The sequence below is a fragment of the Petromyzon marinus genome, chromosome 27 (genome assembly GCF_048934315.1).
Source record: "Petromyzon marinus isolate PM22_M1 ecotype Great Lakes invasive population chromosome 27, UKy_Petmar_22M1.pri1.0, whole genome shotgun sequence".
In the NCBI taxonomy this organism is placed as follows: Eukaryota; Metazoa; Chordata; class Hyperoartia; order Petromyzontiformes; family Petromyzontidae; genus Petromyzon; species Petromyzon marinus.
In genome coordinates, this window is record NC_133693.1 from 3,387,820 (window position 1) to 3,413,630 (window position 25,811).

Here is a 25,811-nt window from a genome sequence, read left to right on the forward strand (position 1 = left end):
ATTAAGCCTGTGTGCGTGAGCTGTATGGAATGTTGCATCGCCACACCGTCAGAGAGATGGTGATGGCTTGAGGAGACCTTCATCCAGCGGTAGATAGATCATGGATGATGCTATAGCCCTTGGTCCACGAGTACATAGATCATGAATGATGATGCATCGATGATGATTATGATATTAGTTCATTAGTTCATAGTTTCATAGTTCATTTATTTGGTATAGCCCTGTGAGCCATTCGGCTCTTGAAATCGGGTGCAACCGCAACAAACAAAAAACACGAACAAGAAAACATCTTAAAGTGATTTTGTGACTGTGCAAACAGAAAATACAGGAAATAAATATCAAAATATTCCTGAAATAGCACCGTACACCAACGCTGTGTGCAAAAATCCCAGTGGGATGCAAGTCAAATAACAACAACAACTACAAGACAACTAAGATTAAGGCCATCAGTCTAACTCCGTACTACAATAAACAAAAACATGGCCAAAACAAACAAAAAAACTTTTCGAAATCACCAAAATAAAAGCCATAAATCCAATGTAACAGTGATCATAGGGACTGTGACCGAATTTTTAACAATAAACTACATAAATAAATTATAACACCAAAATCTAGAGCCATATTTTAGGCCACTGAATAGCAGTGGCAGCTAGGGTTGTACAACTCCTCTAGAGCAGTTTTGAGTGAAGATCTCATAGGTAGTGATTCAAGTTGCAGTTTATTGGCATATTGACGATGCTCTAGGCCAATATCTATAGATGATGGTAAAATAATTTTGTCGGCCGAATCTCTCTCTCTCTTGCCTACGTGCGTGCGTTTCACGCGAGGAAAGATGGTTTGATGAAATCAGATGGCAGGTTATTAGATCGGGGACCATTTTAGATCGACTCGTCCTCACCTTCTGTGTCATGACACGAACATCGACAGTGCGGGGGGGGGGGGGGCGTGAAGGCGAAATGCGTCAATCGCAAATTGGGATTTTGGTGTTTGTTGTTGTTGTTGTTTGTAAATGAAAGTGCTGAGCTAGTGCCCTGGCACTGGCCGCCAGAAGCTGCCTCTCGTTTCTGCTGAGGCATTGGATTTTGCACACACGCAAAGACAAAGGCAAAGACCCCCGTATAGCCTTAACAGAGTGGTGGAGCAAGAGCACCTATGAAGGCCGGAACAGCACACGAGGGGGTGGGTGGCCAGCAACCACGCCCGGCCGCCTTTGTCTCCCCAGTGGCGATGTTTACGCACCACGCCAGGTACTCATTTGAGGCTGAGTCGACCTAGGGGAGGCCTAGGACCGGTTCAGATTGTCACTGGTGTTGGCCGTGAGCGGCAATCGAACTCGAGTCGCCAGGTTCGTAGCGCAGCGCGCTAACTGCTACACTACCGCTCCCCACCACGCACACACACACACGCAGCACACACACACCGCACACGCACCGCACAAAAAACCGCACACACACCGCACACACATCTTCGTTATTCGCGAGGGACACATTCAGCAAATTTGGCGGATATTGGCCTACGAAAACCTATCCTTTCAATGAACTGTCTTGAATCAATACGTAAATAAGCTATAAAATAAATGAAAATGATCCCAACACTTTATCTCTCGACGCTTTATGTCATCACATTGTATCATCACATTCTCTCGTCACTTTCTTTCTCTCATCCCTTTCTCTCGCTGCAGCCGTCGTGCAGAGCTCCAGATCCAATTCGCGGAGAGCCAAAATCCCGGATAGCACGTTCGTGAATAACGAGGGAAAGCTTCACCGAGTCTCAAAACACCGTTTCTCACGAGGTTCCTGCCGCCACGTCTTTGCAGGACGGAGCGATGTTTTGCCGTGTGTGTGTGATCCCAATTTAGAAGTTTGCAGGTGTTACATTTCGTTTTTAATCATTGGTGATGTCTGTCCAACAATGTCAGTTACTGCCTATGCTATTTTTTTTTTAGTCGTGCAGTACAGTGGGGGAATGTGCAAACCTCCACACAGGGAAGGAGCCCGAGCCGGGAATCGAACCCAGGGCCCTTTGTCGCTGCGAGGCATGATCGTGAACCATTGTGCCAGCACCCTGCCTGCGCATGCTAGCGCCCTTCTACGTTATGTTCGAGGTTATCTTCGAGGGCGTGATGCAAAGATTAATTAATAATTGAGAAATTGACGGCAATTTGACACGACCGTGCATATGGAACTCGTTATGGTGGGTGGCCAAATTGAAGGCGTGAGCAGCCGTGCATTGTCTTGCTCACACCACTGCTGGCAGACGGGCCTCCAGTTGAGGGAGCCCCTGCACGGCGGGGCATTCGGGCCTCGTCTTTCACGCTGGCGAGACGTATACATATGATGTGGTGCTTTACACATCCAGTGGTGGATGAAAGTCGCCCCATGTCGTGTCAAATGTGTGGGGGTTGTTTGAAACTTCCCTGCGCTGAACGGTGCAGATTGGTGAGGGAGGCCTATGCTTCTCATAGAAGTCGCTCACCGGGTTCATAGAACAGTGCCGCTGTCCACCGGGACAGTCACACCACCTCACCAACGTGATATTACAAAATTACGTAATTATAACTAGCATTATAAATAACTAACAGTTTTATTTACCAGGCAAGTGGCTTATTACATGGAAATTTATAGCAGCCAAATGATCTAAACACGTGATGTAGATTCAAAATGTGGAGTGGGGGGGGGGGAGGAACCGGAGAACCCGGAGAAAAATCCACACAACCACGGGGAGAGAAACATGCAAACTCCAGATATACAGGCTTCAGGGTCGGGATGGAGCCCACCATATTCTGTATACTTAATTTTTTTTTATTTAACCGTGATTTAACCACGGAGATAACATCTCGGCCCCATTATATGGGGACTCATATCTGAACTGCCCACCCTCCCCTACCAGCCTCCCACCTTTCACCAATGCGCTAAGCACGATTGTTCACGGAAGCAAGTTTTCAAATGAATGCTGGACCAAGGCAAACGTTACAAGTGCCAGCCGTGTGTTTAATGAATCTAAGAGAACTCTTGCCGTCGCTGTCTCTGACGTCGTCGTGCGGACGTTTGGGTGTGGGTGGTTGAGTTGACAAGCCTCTACCCCGAGAGGGAGCAATAGCTGCCAAGGGGTGAGGATCGTTATTAAACATCGGCCGCTGAGAAGAGTTTATACCTCCGTCTGACAACGTAATGGAAAGATAGTTTTAGGAGGGCCTGTCGAGAAATATCCCCCTTGTTGCTGTCAGTTGAATATTAGATATTACTTTTCAAAAGTATGTTTTTTTATTGCGTGAGAATCTTTTTTTTTGCGTGTGAGAATGTTCTGGACTATTTGGATCCTTTGTAATGTCGTCGTCGATCAAGCTCGAACATTGTAGTTTCACGATGAGGCTCGATGCGAGCGCATTCGTTTTTGCAATTTACATAAATTTCCCGGTCGCGCGGAATGCCACTTTACACCAGGGTTACCAACTGGCCTGGTTTACCCAGGAATCGTCCCTTTTTTTGAGGAGGCAGCTGCTACCTTGGGAAATTATCGGTAAATCTTCGCGGGGCCATTAAAAGTCTCAGTTTTTTGTCATTTGCATAGCAATAATAATCCTACTACACCACTCAAGGCAATGCATTTACGTGGTATTCTGAGACATTCTTCATCCCACGATCATCATCGGCATCATCATCAGCCGTGGTTAAATCCACTGCTGGATGAAGGCCTCCCTAAGCCACGGCCACCTCTCAGGATGCTGCCATGTAATTAATAATCCACCGAGCATCTGCACACAACACGTGTGGATGTTGAACTTCTTTCGCACCGTGCGCAGCCAACCATGATAATAGTAGGGCATGACCCCCCTGTGTTTTGTACCTCTAGGGTGGCAAGTGTACTTTACACTCATTAGTACCAGGTTGTTTGTTGTCCCTTCCCCCGCACCTCCGATAGCACGGTTGGCTACGTACGGTGCGAAAGAAGTTAAATATACACACCACTGGCTCCCTTCACTTGGAGCCGCATTAATGTTTCACGAGGCTAGACAGCACGGTTGTTAACGGCTTTTAGAGCCAATCTGCTTTCTGACATGTTTCACAACGAACGGTGTCGGTCCAACGGATTATAATTCACCCAATCGCCAGAGTCGAGCGTACACTGACACCTAATTAACAAGAGGCCTTGTCCGTAACGGCGTAATGGGAGGGAGAACTGTTTATTTAAACCGCCTGCCTCGAGAGGTCCTCGGGTCATATACGGCAAAGCAAGAGTTGTATTCAGTTGCACTGGGTGTTATTGATTTTCTTTAATGAATAAGTCATAGTATTAATAAAAGAGTGCCCCGTACTTTTTCTCAAACCACAAACATGGCCGAGGCTAGCCCCACAGTAGGATGTTCCCACGGGATCGGAACGAACGGTTGTACTTTGTTCCCGAAAGAAAAGTTGACGCCGCAGGCAAAGCGAGGTAGTTGCTCGCCCATATTTCCTGTTGGCTGGGAACATTGTGAGATTTCTCCACGCTGCAGTAGCAGGGACAGAAGCAGCAGAAGCGTGCATTCTACACCAAAACGCAGTCTTGGCTCATCGAGACCAGTCCTGGGCCTAGAAGCAGGCTTCTCAGCTCTCCTCATTGGCCTTCGCCTCAATGGTGTGGCCTCAGTGGTGTGACCTTTGTCCCCCCAGGACGTGGGCTTAGAGGCACCAGCCTTGTCATTGGCCTCAGCCTAGAGGATCTGGCCTTGATTGGCCTTGACAAAGGCCTCCACCTAAAAGGCTCCTGGCCGTGGCCTCAGCTTGGTTTTGCGGTTGCCGGCCTCAATCTCAGCCTTCGCCTCACGAATTCAGGCCGTGCATCTCGAGACTGCCAAGACACGAGTCGGGTGTTGCTCTGCCGGGCCCAACTTCATCGAGTTGTGTTCTTCCTTTTTTATATTAAGCAACCAATACGATCGGGTGGCTCAGAGGTTAGAGTGCAGAACACACTGCTGGGATCCTTGGTTGATTAAACCAGGTTCTCAAGTATAGCGAGTTGGTGGATTCAGCCTGGTCACCAATGACTGCTCCAATGAAGCCCCTCACGTAAAATTTTGTTCAGCCTCAGAATTACAATTGAAAAAAAATACTCTCGTGAGACAAACATAAATCTTGGTGGCAAAAAAGATGGTTAAAGGCTGGCCTCCTACTGTGTGAACCAGAAGTTACTTGAATGGATCCCAGACTTAGCTCTGTGCTTCCACTTTTATGGGCTATTCTCTAACGTTAAGGGTTGTGCTGCTGCGCGAGAGATACGTATGTATGTTCAACTTCTTTTGCACCGTACGTAGTCGACCGTGCATGGATTCTTCATCTCGTGGCGTGACGACGCCAATAGCACAATTTGGATAAAATTGGAAATCTGCAACCGGCCTCAGTGTGGAGTTGCGTCGGGGCCCCAAGGCGAGCAGAAGGGATGGAGAGAGAGAGGCATTTTCTCCCTAAGTATACACCCACACGTTCTGGCCTTAACCCTAGCTATACAGTTCCAAAATATTTGATAAGACAGCAGTAGTATTACACTAACCGTCTTGATCATTTTCATAAATACGACTTGGATTATTCTTTCCTTCTCTGGGGGATCGTTGTGAGAGACGTTGAGAATTGAAAATAATGAATATACTGAGAATTAAGGGAGAGAGAAAGGAATGTAATATTTATGAGATCAGTTCATGAATTCAGAGTGATAGCCAGCATGCCCACATTCATTTTTCTCTCGGCGTTTGTGGGTGGTGTGTTTGACACGCGATCCCTCTAGTGTGGTGTTCTTCATTGCAAGGCCCGCGGGCCATTTGGCCGCCCCTGGTGGCCTTTAGTGCGGCCCCTGCCATGCGGGCCCGACAATACACGAATGTGAAAACACCCCTTGCAGGCAGTGTGGCGGCCCTCACACGCTGATGTCTTGTCGGCAAAAGTGGCCCCCCTCTGAAACGTATTGAAGAACAATGCCCCATATGCACTCACACGGGCCGGTAAAACCATTCGCTAGGCAAATTTTTTTTATAAAATGAAAACACGACGCAAAATTAACAATATTGTCATTGAAAGCAAATTGCCTTCTTAGAAATGATTTGGTGGCGACTTTAAGCGATGTAAAGTTTTTTTCGCGTCGACAATCCTGTACAAAGATAAAGGTGCAGCCCTGCAGTTTCCTGCTCGTGACACTCCTAGCAGAAGGGCCTCCAATTAGGGCAAGCTCTTAGACAGCTGTCGTCAGAGGGTAGCCCGGGGCCTTACTCTTCCGCGCTGGCGAGAGTGGCTGGGCAGAGGTGGGAGTACCCACAATTTACCTCCAAAGACAAAGATCCCCCGTGTAGCCTGAACAGACAGTTGAGGCGAGTGCTGTTCCTGAGAACCTAATGAAGGCCGGCTCGGCACACAAGGGGGTGGGTGGCCAACACCACGCCCTAATGCTTTTGTCTCACTTGAGGCCCAAGACCGGTTCAGATAATCGTCACTGGTGTTGGCCGTGAGCAGGAATCGAACTCGGGTCATTGGGTTTGTAGCGCAGCGCGCTAACCGCTCCACTACCACTACACTACCTCCACCACCACACGCGACCCGTCGATCAACTAGCTGTGCCGTAATCCTGCCGAGTGGGCAGGGGCGCGGGAGGATTTGAGAAGCCTGGCTGTTGTTCCACCTGATGGGGCCAGGGAGATCGATTCCACCAGACAACCTACGGATTGCACGTCCAGTGTGCTGACCGTTACGCCATGCCAGTTTTTTCTTTCCCCTCCACGATTGTGTTTGACTTTAGCAAACGCAAACAAATAGCAATTGAAATTGGATGGAAAGTGCCCTTAAGATATATTTTTAAAAAAACACAACCCTGATAAAATGAAAACATTTGCGTTACTCGTAGCCGGGGGGGGGGGGTGTAAGGGGGTTTCGAGGTTAATCGTCACACTTGTCCTCATTTGTTAAAGCCACAAAAACAAATTAAGGGACTTCTCACCTGTCCGTGCGCATGACGTAATCGCCCACATGACGTAATCCCCCCGCCCCCCCCCCCCACGCTCTGGCCAAGTAATTGTACGCCGCCCAAAGGCTGTTTTTCACGCCGCCTCTTATGGTAAGGGAAAAACAAAAACCACACCAGTCGGTGTCGGAGATGCTCGGAGACGCCCGAAGGGAAGCTGATCTCAAGCGTTCCGCTGCACACTGCAGTTTTATTAATCGGGGTGGCCGCCGGGCTTGAACTGTGTATGCAACAATTGCAACTGCATTAATGTCCAGCAGATGTCAACGTGAAGAACGATGGGTGTTTAAATGATGAAGACGCAGCCCTGTGAATCCAGCATACAGCGACACAATGTTTGATATCGCCGTACGTATCATCCAACAGCGCTCATAAAACGAATTGCACACTCCGACAAATGACAAGTAACGTGCTACATTGAAATATGTTTGAAGGCACAATCATCGCAAAACTCCCGAGAGCTCTTATCTTGCCGTTAGATAACCGAGGTCGCGTGTGCTGGGGCTGCCCCATGCAAGCCTGAAGCTTCATTGGCGAGTTACAATAATTGGGAATACTAGTGCGAACATTTGCCACTTGTACAAAGGCTACCGCGAAGGTGCCATGGTCTTTCGGCCGGGGGGGGGGAACGCTGCTCTATGGATCTATACTCGGTTAGGTAATGAGGTCGTTTGTCATTGCATTTTTCAATTCGACAAACATTTGGGCCATTGACGTCACTGTAACTTTTAAACAAGCACTGTGAAGCAGACATAGTGTTCTGTTTATGCTCAGTATACCTGCCGTATTAACCAGGGTGGCTGCCGGGCATCAAGTACCTGCCGTATTAACCAGGGTGGCTGCCGGGCATCAAGTACCCGCTGTGTTGACCGGTGTGGCTGCCGGGCATCAAGTACCCGCTGTGTTGACCGGTGTGGCTGCCGGGCATCAAGTACCCGCTGTGTTGACCGGTGTGGCTGCCGGGCATCATGTACTTGCCGTATTAACCAGGGTGGCTGCCGGGCATCAAGTACCCGCTGTGTTGACCGGTGTGGCTGCCGGGCATCATATACCTGCTGTGTTGACCGGTGTGGCTGCCGAGCATCAAATACCTGCCGTATTAACCAGGGTGGCTGCCGGGCATCAAGTACCCACTGTGTTGACCAGTGTGGCTGCCGGGCGCAAGCCCGCGGACCACTGCAACATGCGGGCGGCACTGGGGTGTAAATGGGTACAACCCAAAATGAGTCCATTGGATTGCATGTGGTGGGGTAAAGTGCAGGTACTGCCGTATCTTTCAAGACATCTGTCGAGAATCAAAAGCGTAGGACCAATCTATCCTCAAGAGGGGCTCTCTAGAGCCCCTTTCAAAGCGGATTATTGCTTAAGTGAGCATTGAGGCAGTCCTGAGCCAGTACTGGAAATTACTCATTCCCATGGCGAGGACGAGTGCATCCACAAGACAACCACTGTTAACTTTCCCACAATGTGGTGCTTGTTTTTTTATCGTCCCTGGAAGGGTAATGGGCTGGGTCAAGCCCCAGTGAGGAGTTGAACTCGCGACCTTACAATTTAGAGCTGCTCACTCGACAAGTTGAGCAGCCATACGGCCCTCAATTTTTCTACCTTGTCAGTCGATATTACTCTCTGAGAGTTCAGAGGTGAAAGTTAGTTCAGGTGTTGTCACCAGCCACAGGGGCATCGCCGCTGCCACGGGTGAGGTTACAGTGACCTCGCCCGTTGAGGGCAGTACTTCCTGCACGTCTCGCCCACCCCACATTCCACTGAGATTGCATCGCACGTGTCGCTGTGTGGCCAGCACCTGTGTCAGCAGCAGCAGCCCTCGTGAGCCAATGTGTGTGCGCGTGTGTGTATGCGCGCATGCGGTAGCGTTACTGGGAGAGGGGGGTGGAGGGGGCTTTTGAGGGTGGCTGCGCTGCGAGTGTTACCAAAATGCCTATTCCAAGAAAGCAGAATGGACATATAAAGCCAGCGCAAATGTGCGCAACGGCTATCTCCCGCAGTGTGAGACATTGACCCACTGACTCAGGTGGAGAAAGCCATATGTCGTGTGGCAGTGTTTAAAATAGAATTGCTGCTTGATGATATCTTTTGACAAATAAAGGATGACTCAAAAGTCAGGAGACAGGTAGTATGTGTATTTTAACAAATCGCATAACGTTATTTAATTACTTGACTTAAAGCTTTCGTGACTGCAGGAATTCATACTCTTTTGGTCTTTCGGTTAAGTCACGTAGATAGAAAAAAAATCTCGACGTTTCGATCGGAACACAAGCAACCGTCATCAGGATGATTGCTTGTGTTGCGATCCTCATGACGATTGCTTGTGTTGCGATACAAAACGTCGTGATTTTTTATTTATTTTTCTATCTACGTGACTTTACCGAACGACCCAAAGAGTATTGTTATATCATTTGTTTGAACAAATGTTCAAATCCACTGCAAGCAACATTCATGCGTGCATTAATTCTCTTTTCAAATACATTTTAGGACTTTGTTTTAATATTACATTAATCAATTATGGTTGGTCTCGATTCATTCATTCAGGGTCCTTGGTCCAGTTTTGTAAATTACGAATTTGAGGTGACCCTACAGGAAAATGAAACGTAATTATTAATAATGACATAGATAAAATAGTAAGTTAAGGGAAAAAAAAACCCGATTACAATGTTTTGATGCCAGTGTTAAAATAACCCGATGTGTCCTGAATGTTGGGCCACCCCCTGAATAATGTTGAGGCTGGGTGACTCAGAGGTCGGAGTGCTGAGCTGGCACCGCACAGACATCCTGGCTTCACATCCTCGTTCTAGTCACTGCCTGGTGATTATACCAGGTTCTCATATTCAGCGAGCTGGTGGTCTCAGCAGGGGCACCAACAACTCCACACACACAAAACTCCCCATCACGTTAAATGTAGGGGTTCTGAAACAAGTTGAATATGCGTACATAAAATATCAGTTTAACACTCAGGCTTTAGCGACCAATATCCATCATCGAGGGGTTTTTGTGTTGGGTTAGCGCGCGTAAATATACATGTGTCGTTAAAACCGCCACCACCCGAAACGGCCAATTAGTAAGGTTTGTTACGTAAACAAAACAATGCCAATTAGTTATTCATTCAGCGCACCGGTGTGTTGGAGAGTAAACGCACAACAATTACAAACAAAAATGCATCAGTTTGATTGTCACTCAACAAACATTACTCATCTGTAGCGGGGTGAGGAAGGGGAAAGTGCTACCCCGCAGGCGCGTGTGGGTTTCAGTTTTCAGTTTCATTTATTTGGTATAGCCCTGTGAGCCATTCGGCTCTTGAATCGGGTGCAACCGCAACAAACAAAAAAACAAATACATGGAAGAGATGTTCGTAGCCGCTTGTGCAGGAGCCGGTCTCCAAAACATTGGAATGGCGCTGCTCGGCGTGATCCAAATACATTCATGTTAGTGTCACCAAAACGTGTGTTCGTTTGTTTGGCGCTACGCTGCGTTGCGCGAGGTCATCTCAACACCGCGCGCGTTCTCCCGTGCGGGCGTGGGGGGGGTGGGTGGGCCGTGGGGGTTAACGGTACTTAGCTTCATAATTAAAGCACACACCCCATTGTTGTTGGCTTAACGTGACATCGATAGTGGGCAACAGGCGGCAGGCGAAACACAGAGGCATGGGAGCAGCACGTGCCCTCTCCGAGCTAGAACGGTGCTCTGGGGCGGAGTGAGAGCTCGCTCGCTCGCTCGCGCTATTGTTTCGTTTGCTTTAAGTGCACGCACCTGCGTTGATTAATTGTCATCTGGAAAACATCGCCACGGGCTTTCGGGGAGGGCAAAAAGAAAAGAAAACAACCCACAGCTGCTCAGGCTGCAGACTTGCAACGAGCTTCATCCCGTGCTCTCGATTAGCGCGTTTGGCGAGGTACGGTGCGAAAGGAGTTCAACATTACACGTCAACGTTCACCTGTACAGAGCCAGTTTTCAGTTTCATTTATTTGGTATCGCCCTGTGAGCCATTCGGCTCTTGAATCGGGTGCAACCGCAACAAACAAAAGACAAAAACACGAACAAGAAAACATCTTAAAGTGACTTTGTGCAAACAGAAAATCCAGGAAAAAACTGCAAAATATTCCAGAAAAAGCACCGTACACCAACGCTGTGTGAAAAAATCCCAGTGGGATGCAAGCCAAACAACAACAACCACAAGACAACTTAGATTAAGGCAATCAGTCTAACTCCGTACTACAACAAGCAAACATGGCCAAACCAAAAAACGTTTTCGAAATCACCAAAATAAAGCCATAAAAGCAATGTAACGGTGATCATAGGAACTGTGACCGAATTTTCACAATAAACGACATGAACAACATGTACCACCAAACCCTGTTGCCATGGCTGGCTGCATGAGTCACTCCACAACAGCAGGAGCATCAGTAGGAGTGTCAAAATTTGTCACTGCACCTTTAAGATCAGCACACTAAATCAAAACACAGATCCTACTTTGCAGCGGTCATCCGGAGCGAAACATTTTATTTTATTTTAGGTCACTGAATAGCAGTGGCAGCTCGGGGGTGTACAACGTATCGTTCGAACTCCACGAGCCTTGGCTGATCTCGGCATGGGGCATAGACCGTTACGCGAACTCCAGCCATCGTGTTATCATTTTATATTATTACAAACTTTAACAGTGCTGTTTGCCTTTTGTTCTCGGAAACCGTGGTTTTTAAATAGTTATCACGGAGGGTTTAGCGACTGCCGCCATGGCTTTGAAATGATTTCCTCTCGGAATAGCAGTAACCTGCGTTGGGCTGCCACCTGAAACGACGGACCACGCATCTCGACTGCACGTAAAAAAATGTTCTACCAGTGCAGACCTATTATCGTTTTAGAGTTCAGTAGGAAGTGGTGCAATGGATGCTTAAAGGAGTAAATAATGTCCTATACACGTCGGGGTTAATTTAGCAACCCAGCAGGACTCCGCCACCCCCCTCTCAGTCTTTCATCTCCTGCTCCGCCCATTAACCCATGATCATTGCTGTTTAATAGAATCACCCGATTCCTTTGATACGTTGCCATCTCGGCCCCGACGTTCTCACGCCGTGTTCCTTGCTTTCGCCGCCTTTCTCTTTGCGAGCGTGGGTTGCGGATGAATAATTGAAAAACGCACGTGCAAGAGTTTTTATCTTTTTTTATTCAAATGTTTTTTTTTGGTAGGGGGGGTTCTGACTGTCAGTCACATCAAACGTACGCCGGTCCGCAGCTGCCGCCGCCGCCACCACCGCGGTAACCTGTCCTCCACGCGGAACCGTGACGGAATAATGGCATCGCGAACATGTGCGCGGCGTGCGCGCTCATTGTTGAGGGCACACGAAGAAGAAACTCGGGGGGGGGGGGGGCTTTTCCCGGCGCTAATTGGCGGAGTGAGCCACCAGAAGGAGTTGAAAATAAAAATTGGAGCGGTAATTTATTTTCTTGTTTGCGGCAAACAGAGGGGACCTCCCGAATCCAATAACGTTTTGCCATTTAACGACAAGGGGAGGACATTATACGCTTATTATAAGTCAACGGCACGTGGCTTCGACGACGCCGATCGTGATGGGAGAGAAGGGGATGGAGGCCGGCAGCTGCCATTACACAAAGGTGGCCCTCGCGTACGCGAAAACATCATTTATTCACGAAGCCCCTAACTTCAAATTGCTCGCCGCAGTTTTTTTTTTTAATAACAACACAATTGACCGCGCGTTCGTCTCTGAGAACCAAAGTGCATTTGCTGCGTCTACGCTGGTTAATGAGACTCGCTGACCAGATCCCCTCCCCCGAGGTCAGCGAGCGCCGTTCCCAAAACGGAGTGGAAGCGGCCGCTGTGTGTGGCGTGCTGGGTTCTCCTGACTCTACACCCTCGCCTCTTAAGAGTACCCACCCCCCCTCCCCCGTGCACTTTGACACTTCACTCCCCAACCCCACAACAACAGTCGCCACCACGCGATGGTTGTGTTTAATTACGTCAGCGCGATGTAGAATTGTTTGGATTTCGCGGAGGAGCCGATTTGTGCCGAGTAGTAGTGGTGTTTGAATCCATAATAGGGGGCCAAATTTTCCTCCTTACAAGAAGTCGGGGGGGGGGGGGAGTGGTCGTGCAATTGTATAGGCTGCAGGTAAAGTGCGCGAAAGTATACGAGCACAGCTGAAACAAAAATGAGGTGCATTGGTGAGGTGGTGTATAAGCATAGCGTGACATTTTTTTTTACTGCCGGTTATCGCTAACTGCAGAGCAGGTGCGAAAGTTCTGCCCTCTCCTGTGTGAAGGGCAGAGGTCACTCGAATGAATCTCAGAGGTAGCTCTGTGATATCCGCTTCTGTGGACGACAATACAATTGGGATATAATCGGGAAGAATTTACCTAAAGAAAATTGGTACCATATGACACGTTGGAAACTTGACACTCAGTCATGACCGATTTGTCAAATCGCAATTGCTTCCTAGAATTATCTTCTTCCATGTCTATGACAGTTGTTCACCGGCATGGCAGCAACATAGTTTTTCGTCTTTGCTTAATTATTGACCAGAACACAATATTTGATTAGGTGCTTTCGTGACTGCAGGAATTACTCTTTGTTTTTTTTCGGTAAAGTCACGTAGAAATAATAAAAAATAAAATTGTATAATAGCATACGACGTTTCGATTGCAACACAAGCAATCATCATCAGGTACAGAATTAACACAGACACATCAGGGGACACAGAGAGGCGGAGGAGTACACTAAATCAAACAGGGTTTAGCAAAAATTATGAAAGTAAACCCTGTTTGATTTAGTGTGCTCCTCCGCCTCTCTCTGTGTCCCATGATGTGTCTGTGTTAATTCTGTACCTGATGATGATTTCTTGTGTTGCAATCGAAACGTCGTATGCTATTATTTGATTTTCTTTTTTATTATTTCTACGTGACTTTACCGAAAAAACCAAAGAGCACAACACAATAATTACTGCAATTCATAGGCCTTTGTCAACCCGCAGTGGATGAAGTCATCCCCATGCCATGTCGAGCATGGACATTGTTTGACCATACTTCCCCAAAGTTAGCCGCTGCTGGTTGGTGAAGGGGACTGTGTGGGGGAGGTGTCAGTCCCGCTTCAGATGTCAGTTGCCACTGAACCACTGAACCACTGCTCCTCCACCACCCAAAATACAAAAATATCACCTATGAGCTCTTGCCTAGGAAAAGGTGCAGCCATGCAAAATTATTTTCTCTATGACAATGCTGGCAGAAAGGCCTTCACCTCGGTGAAGCCCGAGAGAGTCCCTTTCAAAAGTTGTTGGCCAACTCTTCCATGTTGGCCAGACGTCTCGAATTGTGCGAGTATACCCACACTTTACCCCACCAACGCATGACCTACCGATTGATACTGCTGAGTGGACAGAGGTGGGGGCGGGATTTCAGAAACTTTCACCGGATGTTTCTACTGCCGCGCCGGGAGATAGAACCGGCCACCTCTGGATTTGCAAGTGCAGTGCGCTGACCGTTATACCGCGGCAGCTTGAATGCCTAGAGACACGATTGCGGTTACGAAAACTGGCTAGCATCCATACGCCTTGATGCAAGCGGACAGATTTCGGTGCAGATGGCAATGGAGAAGATGCGATAATTTTGGGAACCAACTGGGTTAGGGCGCAGATCTTCTTATAGAGAGCTGCAATGGTGGGTACAGGCCCGTGCAGCTGCTCCGGTCGTGTGTTTCTCCTTGTGTTAGTAGGGGGAAGGGGGGTACGCGTGAAAAATAGCGCAACAGTGGTAAACCATCGGCGCTTTCGTTGGTTTATTCACAGCAATCTGCTGTAAGCTGGACTGGATGAATCTGTCTCTTTACGCGCCCTCCCCTCTCTTCCCTCGCCATCACAGCGCCATGCGCCACATCCAGTAGCCGCTTGCCCTGATTTTGTGGTGAGTTGAATCACGATTCCGTGATTAAAACGGGTAGAGACCCAGCCCTGAAATGGCTTTCTCATTACTCTGCCGGCAGTAGATGGGCATCCTTCACCACTCGGCAAATGTAACTATCAACTATTTTCATTTTACCAGGTCAGGCCCACTGAGCTCTATAGCTCATTTTGAGAAGCGACCTGGTCACAAAATGATAGCTCAACGAAGTGGCTTATCACGTGGAAATCTATAGCAGCCAAATAATCTAAACGCACGTTGATTCTAAATGTGGAGGGAAAAAATCGGAGGACCCAGAGAAATATCCACGCGACCATGGGGAGAACATGCAAACTCGAAATATATAGGCGTTAGGGTCAGGATCGATCCCACGACTTCTGATATACGAGGCGAGGACATTAACGTCTCGCCACCGTGGTGCCTCTATTTGCTGCGGCAGCATCCGAATAAAAAAATATACATACTTCATCGTTCACAGAATTGTTTGTTTTTTTATTCATGAATTTGTTAATTTCAAAAAAGCAACCTTGAACGAATCGCAAAACAAAACGTGAATCACAGTAATCGGGAATGGCTACGCCATACAATGTGGTTATGGCTGGGATTATAGGGGCATGTGTGCAGGTGGCTTAACAGTTGTAACGAATGATCATATAAATAACCAATAGGTTTTACCCTTTCTGGAAATAAAACAGTTGTGTTAAGATGTTCAAACACCAAATAGATACACTTTGCAAGGAATCAAGTTCCTGCAGTAACCACGCACGGTACATGTGGTGAACATGCAAACACACGTGCTCTGATAAAATTACATTTGCATTATTTGAAACTGAGACCGCCTTCTTTGTGGCCTAGTCTCACCAGTGTGTCAAACGCGAGAATGTCCAAAGGCGAACAGTACAAAGACAATGCCACACGTATCAGATCATTTATAGCTCGGGGTGAGCAGCTATATCATGGGATACCTTTTTGGCCAGGATCAACGTATGAAAAATAACAATAGTTTTGACCATATTTTGGGTAATATGCATGCCCGGCTAATTTTCCATCATCACTGAGTGCTCCAGAGGGAACCCAATTGCTTTTTTTAAAATCCAGTTTGATGGCAATCATCATGACCCTCATCATCATCATCATCACATTATCTCTACCACGCCTCCTACATTGCATTACATCTGGAGAGCACAAAGGGGTTATTTGAGATTTTTTTTTTAATTACTCGTTCAGGAAGTGATGTGTGGTACAAATACAATGTTAAAAACGAAATATCGGAGAGACGATATATATTCATCAAAATAATTAAAGTTAAAACGTTAACCTGGCCTCGAGTGTTCCGGCTGTTTTTTTGTCCACTCCAATAGTGTTAATTCACGCGCGCCATCTGAAAATAATCTGCCGTTTTAATTTCGTCTTAAAATTTCTGAACTGCGGTTACGTCGGTCACAATCCGAGTTGGGGGGGGGGGGTGTGTGTTTTTCACCGGCCAGTAATGAAGATCATTCACTTGTGAGGTTATGGCGACATTGAGCCTCATATTACCAATGTACTCGCGCAAACAATGGAGGGGAAAGTGTGGAGGAAGGAGCATATAGCTAAGTACCAATAAATACTGCGTCGTTAAACAGCCCTAGTCTGGTCTGAAGAATGCATTTCTGTGTTTGTGGATAGAGAGAGTGGCAGCAGAAAATCGATATGCGCAAGATAATTTAAATGCGCGCATGCGTTTTGCTGCAATGAAGTGCTGTTTGTTGTTGTTTATCACGGAGAATGTGCTTATAAATAAGGAGACAGTTCCACAGAGCTATAAATGATCGTCATTGTTAATTCCAGCAAAATAATTCTTGCGCGTGTCTAAGGCAGGATTTTCGTAATAATTTTAGCGTGGGGTGAAGATGTCGGCGAGTTTAATGTCAACGGGACTTTGCGGTGGATCTGCACACGTCCAGATTAACGTGGCACAAACGGTAAATTGTTGCCCACAAATCTGGACCTGTGTACGGGGCATATTCAATGAGAACCTGAAAACAAACACACACACACCCCACCGCAACATTGTAATCCATTGGATGAAATCAAATCTGGCCGGACAATATTTCATGTAACGCTAATTAGTTCCATTTGATCTTATTCATTGATTTTGTCCCGTCGCAAAACAGCTCAAACGTGCAGCTTGCGATCCCGTAGTTTGACAAAAGCAGCTCTGAACCCGCATTAAGAGCTCGTTTTTTAAAGATAAGCTTGCTGGTGACGTCATGCCAGAGTGAGCCGCTCCCTTGAGTGACCTCCTCACCAACCACTTATCTTGAAGCACCTTTTAAATTTTTACTAAAATATATATTTTTACTCTGAAACATCATAGGCGGTAAAGGAGCAGGAAACAGGGTAGGCTTGGGCCTGCCTTGCAGCGCCATGCTTTATTACTACGCTCCGACTCCCCCTCAGTTATTTGGTGCCTCCTCCTCCCTCATCCTCCCTCTCTCCTCCACCGGCTCCCCCCCCCCCGACGTCAGGGAAATATCCCTACCTCCCAGAGCAGCCCCAACACGGTAATTGCTGTCAGGAACATGAGTCTACTCACTCCCCCTCAAGCCTAATGGAAGGGGTGGAGGGAAAAACAAGGAATTGGGCCATCATGTATGTCAGGAAGCATCTCCAGGCTGCGTTCAAGAACACCCAACTACAGGACGGTCCCCGCTACGGCATCTGAAGCCATATTGCAGGCTTTCCGAGTGGGTCGAAGGGAAAGGACGGCCGACATGGAGACAAATCCAGCCGCCAAACCTCGCCCCCTCCTCATCCACCCGATAAACAGAGCGGAGGCGAACAGCATCCTCGCTGCTGTCAGGAACATAAAAGACCGAGGCATACACATCCAGGGTTCCAAGGCCTTCGTTTCCCCGGACCTGACGCAGCTAGACTCCAAGCGGCAGGCACTGTTGCTCTCCATATACAATGACCCGAGGAAGAAAGAGGGAGTGAGGACGCAGCACCTATAACCTGCCAAACTCGGGGTCCACCTGAACGGGAAGCACCTAGTCTTCACCAACTCCAGATAGGCGATGAGCAATAAGGAGATGCAGGACCTACTGCAGGGACCGCGTGGAGACCAGGGGAGAGAGCATAACCCGCTTGGACACACCTAGGCATGGCACGAAGAGTGAGCCGGTGGGAACAGCATGTGGTCCCCAAGCTTTATGCAGCTCGGCCATGTGGGGCCCCCCCTCTTCCCCGACACCTTGACGTCGGAAACGTCATCCCAGAAGCCTTAGTGGATCGTCAGGACCAACGTAATATCCATACCCCCCCCCCTTACCCAGGCCACACCACCTCCGCAACTCTACCCAACTTCATTCACCCCCCCCCCCCCATATAACCCCTCTCTAACCCCACGCATCACCATCCCACTCACCTTTCGCGCCACTACCCCACCCGCCATAGACCTCCATTATTTTTTGTAGCAGAGTTTTATTAGATCCTTGTGTTGGGGGAGCTCTCTGTAAGGGGAATGCAAGGGGGTTTGTATTTGTGGTATGGGATTGTAACCTTGTCGGTCGGCTCTTGCCCCCTCTTAATGGGGACCAAGATTCCGTTTCATGACCCCTCTCCCTCCACAACCAAGCTCTTAGCCTGGCTGGTCAAGTGCAAGCAAACTCGAAACCACATTGCTGAGATCAAGGATACTAATGGCACCTCAGGACGAGGCAGCAGAGGTTAATGCAACGTTTTCCAGCTTCTACAAGGACCTGTACCGTCCAGACCTTTTATCGAGCCCCGTCATAGAGAAATTCCTACTTGAGACTCCCTTACCACATAGCCACACGGATTGGAGGGAAGCTATGGAAGCCCCGATCAAGCTCCCCGAACTCTTGGAGGCCCTGGGTTCCTCCCCTGCAGGGAAGGCCCCAGACCCCGATGGCTTCCCACTGGAGTTCTACAGAAGCTTGGGCTCCCCGATCCGAAATCACCTCCTTGACACTTAAAATTAGTCTGTTAGACAAGGGAAACTCCCAAACTCCATGCAAGAGGTGACAATCACCGTCATACATAAACCAGGATCCCCCACAGACCAGGCCAAGAGCTTCAGGCCCATCTCGCTCTTGAATAAGGACTATAAGCTGTATGCTAGAACCTGGTGCGGTACCTCGAGAAAGCCCTTCTGGAGGTGATCGGCCCTGCGCAGACAGGGTTAGTCAAAGGCAGCCTTGTACATCATCTGAACCCTGGTCAACTCTGCTGATATTGCCTCCAGGTCAAGAACGAAAGCATATGCCATTGCACTAGATGGGGAAAAAGCTTAAGATTGGATAAAGTGGGGGTTTCTTTTTGGCACCATGTAGAGGCTAGCCTCCCCCACTCCCTCCCCCCCCCCCCCGGTTCATAAAAATGCGCAGACTCCTTTATGCTTATCCAACTGTGAGTTACTAGTAATGGGTTTGTATCAGAGAGGTTCCCGCTTTCCCCCTTACTAGAGGAATGAGACAGGGAAGCCCCCTATCCCCCCTCCTATTGAGCCTCTGGCAGAAAATATATGAAGTAGCCAGGAGATATTAGGCATATGCTACGGGAAAGTCGGAAAAAAAGTAATTTATACGTGGATGATGCTCTGCTTACCATCACAAAACTGGACACCTCAATTCCTGCCCTCAAGCTGGTTGCGGAGAAGGATGCAGTCTCATGCTATACACTCAACGTCACAGTCTGAAATCAAGCTTCTGTACCCGATTTTCGGGAAGAACTCCGCCCAACATCTCCCACTTCAGGTGGTGCCCCTCGCAAATCAAGTACCTCAGGGTGAATATCACTTCCAACCTAGTGGACCTCTTCAAACAGAACTTGCCCCACCTTCTGGAGATTGAGACCTTCCTAACCATTTGGAATGATATCCCACTATCACTCGCCAATCAGGTCCACTTGGTCAAAGTTATGACCCTTCCGAATGCCCTCTACCATTTGAGGATGATTCCAACAAAGATACCTAAAAAAATATTCAGCAAGCTCCGTTCCCTCGTACTTTCCTTGGTCTGGGGCAACAAGGTGACCAGGATCGGCAACCATACCTTAACTCGGGAAGAAATGCGGTGGGCTGGTGATACCTGATTTTGCTAAGTACTACTTTTCAGGCTTCCTTATGGTCAAGCATTGGCTCAACAAGAACACACATGGTTCCTGGAAGAAGTGGGAAGACACATCAATATCCCCCTGGAGCCTTGAGGGAATAGTCCACATGAACCCGAGTGATAAGCCCTTGGATTTTAAACCACTATTCTCGGTCAAAACAACCCTCTGGATCCTTAGAAAGACTGATCCCTATCACCTTTTGCCTCCAGCAACTCTCCGCTATGTGGAATAATCCATCCCTCAGAATTGGACGCAAAGGGGTCAGCTGGCCGGCTTGGAAAAGAGCGGGAGCGTGGGTGATCTCTCGTTTGGGTCGGTGGGGGGGGGGGGAGGTGGACACTCTCTAAAATATTAGAAAGTGACATAACATCCCTAATAGCATTTTTTTATTTCTCCAGATCAGGGGCTCTATTAACAAGCAAGGGATATTGACCTCCACCACCGAAAGATCCCCTCCCCAATATGGGAATGGTTGATGGAGAAGAGGGCCCACTATAACATATCTGAGGGATACCAACTCCTACTTCCGGGCCCTTCTGAGGTGAGATAAAAAAAAACCAGGGCACTTTGGGAGGGGGCGCTGGGCTGCCCGATCCCATGAGTCCTGTAAACTTATTTGGCACAACCCCCGGCAAGGTCGAAGATCCCTCCCTCTCAGAACGATTCAATTTAAGTTCCTTTGTGGCACATATCTCACTAACCAACAGATGGCTAAATTCTCCTAGACCATATCCCCAGATTGCCCTAGGCGCCCCCCCCCCCTCCGGGCACCATCCAAACCTACATTAATGCCTTCTGGGACTGTCCCACCATCAGCATTTAACATTTCGGTTATAAAGAGCATCCTGAGCACCTGGAATAATCATGGGGCCCCCCTAATTCACCCTCTGGTGTAACTCCCTATTTGCCCTAGCAGCTTTAGAACACCTGAGTCTGAAACTGAGGAATAGGGAAGAGAAGTTCACTCAGATCTGGGTTCCCCTTGTGAATGCCACTCGAGTGACCCCGAGTTTACTCGATTGAACTTGAAATGAGACTGACTCCCCCTTCCCCCCTTCTTTCCCCGAAAAACATGGATCTGACGCACGTACTACAGAATGCTATGGTCCTCCTACCCTTCCGCGTTGGTTCTCTGTCCAAGCCGCCGATCCCGCTATGCACCACTCACCTGTCGCGGTAGTTGAGAAGAAGCTTACAGCATCACCGTTTGCTTCTGGCAGTTTAATGTCTGTTTTGGAGCAAGAGTCAATATTTGATCGCACAGTCTTTGCATGGGACCAATGTGCTGTGTGGTGGGGAAAGTGGGTGGAAAAAAGTCGCCGTGTTTGCTTTTGTGCAATTTGATCGCCGGTGGTACGACCGACATGACGTAGCCCCGGACCTTGGGGTGAAATTAAACGCAAGTACAGCTGCGGGCGGGTGCTGGCGTTTATTTTTGAAATGCATAGTTTGGCGATATTTTTTTTTTAAATAGAGGAAGCATGATTTGGCGACATCTGTTAATGGACGCACCGCCACCACGGTGAGCACGAGAAGTCCTGCAAAGGGCCAGCTACTCGCGCAGTTATCGCGTGTGTTTATCTTCCGTACCAGTGTACAGTATATAGCGTTCGCCCACTGTTTTGTCGCTCATTTGGCTGCTATAAATTTCCACATGCCAAGCCACTTAGGGGCCGTCCATAAATGACGTCACGCGATTTTTGACGATTTTTTACCCCCCCCCTCGTCACACGGCGTCACAAAAAGTCAGATCCCCCCTGGAATATGACGTCACAAAGCTCTGCCCCCCCCCCCCAGCCATATTTACGTTTTGAAAATAAAACATGCTTCGCATCGCTTTAAACTATTGTCATTGTAGTGCGTATTTAATGTGGCGCTGCACTCTGATTTTGAAGGAGTATTGTTATAACAATTAGTGTTGTTATAACAATTCTATATTTGTTTAAAGTTGCGCATTTTGATGTGACGTCACATTTCTCAAACTCCCCCCCCCCTCGTCACACATCGTCACAAAAATCTGACCCCCCCTAGGTGCGTGACGTCATTTATGGACGCCCCCTTAATTGAGCTACCATTTGTGGCCAGGTCGCTTCTTGAAAAAAGCTACAGAGCTCAGTGGGCTTTACCTGGTTAAATACACGTAGTTAGTTACTTCGTATCTGGCTAATATGCAAATCAACAAAATGAGTATCAAGGTGGTGCGCATTTCCCGTTTGCAGGATACGAACCCACAACGCTTGCCATCGCAAACCGCTCATCGTTCTACTACCGAGCCACTTGGCCGCAAAAGAGTAGGCCAAATTCACCCTCGAGATGTGTCCTCTTGAGGCTCCCAATTGCGTAGGGTCCAATTGCCAAAATTGGCGTGAGCAACCAATTGCAGGCCTGTGTGTTTACGGTTTGTATCCGCAGCTTGCGCATGAAAAGCAGCGCCTGCCATTCCCTTGATGCATTAATGTACGTATGTTCTTCTGCACCGTACGTAGCCAACCGTGCTTAATCGGAGGTGTGGGAGGCAAGGCCAACGAACTAAACACAGAAAGTAGAATGGAAGGTAGGGAGGGCTTCGTGCGATTTAATCGAAGTAGTCAGCACGGCACGAGGCACCTGAAGCATTTGTGCCCGTTGCACAGGGCACCGTGTTTTTGCACCGCCGTCCCGGCTTCCTGAAGCGAGAGTGACGGTGGCTAACGTGACATTTGCGTGTGCGCGCCCGTGCACGATCTCCGCTCCCGTTTGAAGGTCCTGCCGTGGCAGGTTTTATTTGTGCCTTGCACTTGTCTTTTGGCGGTGCTTCAGTCTTGACCTCCTCGACCCCTGAGAGCTTGAAGTCCCACAGAGGTATAATCAAAGAGCGGATGTCTAGGGGTGACAATAGCTGCCCCAGGATGTGATGTGCGTAATTGAAGATTGAAACCCCCCGGGTGGAAAGACTGACGGAATGACAGCGGAACTCCTCCGATGGGTGTTCAGGTTGTGCCTTACCGTGTGTTGTCCGGTCCCAAACCACAGTGTCCGACGTTTCGCTCCACAGGCTGGCAGCTTCTTCAGGATGTGAATCGAGCCGCCCCGCTTTTCTCCTTCGGCGTGTGATGCGATGCAATTTTCAATTGGACGATGATAATTGTTTTGCGTGAGCAATGCGGTGCGTTGCAGCGCCTCTGGTGGCTGCAAGGGTCGCACGAACTAATGACGTGCAATGCATAGGAATAAAACAAAGAAGAGGAGGAAGCCGCCCCACGCACGTGGAGCTACAACGGCAGCCAAACTGGGAACAAATGCGCAGTGGCAAAATATTTCTAAGAAGAATGATTGGAAAGGGAATGAATCAGCTGATCTTGCTAAAGAGAGAGAACCATGATGGAACTTTGCTCGGGCCCCGTTGCCACAAATGAGCCGACGGAAAGGACAGATGATGACGATGATGGTTGTGTTTAAGGGGGAATGGTGGCGCAACGGTTAGCGCACTGTGTTGTGAATCCGACGAGCAAATCGCTTGAGTGCGGTGAAGTATGGTCAAACAACTCTCATGACCAAAACGCACAGGGTAGACCGTCATCCCAGCAGTGGATTAAAAGACGCCCGTGCATTGTTGCAGACGGGAGAGAGTCTCAGACTGATGGATTATATTTGTCGACGCGGGAAGGAACATTCGGCCTCGAGCTGTTTTACAAGAATAACTCGCGGAGGAACTTGGTGAAAAACAGCAGCGAATAAATTGTAAACTTTGCAGACACTGAGTAGCGAACACAATCGGGGAAAACAACAACGTCCAAGCCCTGCACCACTCAATTAACCTGGCAGAAACGTAACAGCCTTGAATTAAGGAAGGGATTTAAAAAGTCCGGCGAAGAGAGGAGGGAATTAAGTTGAAACCACGAAGCGAGCTCATTCTCAAAGTGAGCGGCGGCAACAGCGAAATGATTTTTCATCGTAGTCAGATCTCACTCGACAATGGAGAAAGATGCAACCACGCGCCGAGCAGGAGGTTTTCTGGAGGCTTTGACAGGAGGCTTTGACAGGAGGCTGCAGTGGAGAGCACATGGCCACTCCTCCTGTGTAGTTGTATAATCTGGTCCGCCAAACACAATTATTTATTACGATTCGACATTTTTTGTTTTCAAATTGGAAATATGTGGCAAGTCGAAGGAAAGTAATCGCCTAAGAGGACTAATATTACGTAAAGTAAATCCATAGCTTGAGTATTTGTGAAGCGTTATAGTTTCTGACCGCCACTGCTCACATGATGGCAATGTGGCACACTGCCTGCAGCACATCTGCATGGCCCCATTGGTCATATAGTCATTGTATTAGACTTGCTGAATCGTAGAGCAGCGCAGGCTGATTATAAAAAGAAAAAAGAAAACTAGGATCCGTCCCTCTGCCAGCCCTGGAACTGAGGTTCTGGCCCAAGAGTGTCACCAGGATTTGAATCTCTGCTCTAAAATGTACACCGTCACTTGGGCTGCACCTGGTGCGGGGTGTGATGTCACAGGGTCAATGAAGTGAACAGAGCCTGCAGTCGATGGGACTCTGTGCCTATATAACTTCTCTATCTCTCTGCTTCTTCCCTCGTACTGCTCCAAGTTGGGAATCCCCTCCCGTCATCTATTTTCCCAATGATCGTTTAACCTTTTCTCAAGAAATTCAAGCAACGTATTAACTTGTATCTGTTACACATTTAATGGTGCTTCGTGTTACTGTCTGCTTGGCCTTTTCGGGCCTTTAGGACGGTGCTGAGCAGTTGTGATCGAATATATTTCTATATATCACCATGATCATTGGCCGTAGACGCTCAATGGAACGCGCATCCAGTCACACAGGATGCGTAACTGCTCCGGGCAACACAACGCCCGCTCTGATCCTCCTCCCCTGTTCCTCGTCTGTCCATTGTCACGGCGGGATTAACGTTGAGCGGGCAGCTGACAGAGATCAGCGCTCCTTTCCCACGGAAGCTTTTTTGCGTGCCAGCAACCTTGTCCTGCGGCAGCACCCCTCCACCATGTGACTGCACGGTGGAATTTCCACTGCTTTTTCAGCGGCCGCGAGCGCCGAGCGAGCGGCGGTGAGCCGCTTGCTCATGTGCGCCCCCCCCCCATTCCGCCCTCCGTGTTTTCTCGTGGCAGGTCGTGGAGTTCTCCGTGGGCTTTCGCTATGCGGGGGGTCCCGGGATGAGCAGCGGCTACTGCCGGAGCGTCCCGCTGAGCGTCCGCGTGCTGGTGCAGCCCACGGTCGCCTGTGCCCGCGTCGTGCTGCAGCCGCCCCTCAAGTGAGTCACAGAGCGTCCGTGCGGAGGAGCGGCAACTGGGTTTACTCTCCAACGCAACCGCTGTGCTGGAACAGGAACTAATTGGCACGTTTTTAAAGTGACAAACCTTCCTAATTGCCTGTGTTGGGTGGTGACAGGTAAAGGACACACGCATATTTACGCGATCTAATCCCAAAAAAACCTCTTTATTATCGATACTGTTGTGCTGTTACCAGGGTTGCCCTTTATCTGGGTTTTCCTCGGGATGGTCCAGGAATTGGCATCCGTGTTCGGTTGAAAGGAATTGATTTGAACCGATATCTGGTACGAAGTTTGGTTGATACTGCACACTGTTGATCACAGAACTGGTGCCGACTGAGATGTCTGCCCAGTTTTGGTCTCCAAGAGAAAAGGTGGCAGCCACTGTCTTACCAACTAATTCATTTGCCAAGTCACTCAGGAACTCGCACACTTTCCCACTCACCCGCTCACCCACTCACTCATGTGTCCACTCTCACACACATTTGTCTTTCCACTTGTCCA

General features: G+C 48.6%; 1 protein-coding gene across 1 annotated transcript in view; it reads left to right on the plus strand.

Moving 5' to 3' along the window:
* LOC116946628 (trafficking protein particle complex subunit 9-like) overlaps window positions 1–25,811 on the plus strand; it is a 108,885-nt gene that overhangs the window by 30,839 nt on the left and 52,235 nt on the right. Inside the window, exon 17 of the mRNA XM_076070017.1 lies at window positions 25,147–25,289. Coding sequence (XP_075926132.1) covers window positions 25,147–25,289 — 143 coding nt within the window. The remainder of the gene's footprint in view (window positions 1–25,146; window positions 25,290–25,811) is intronic.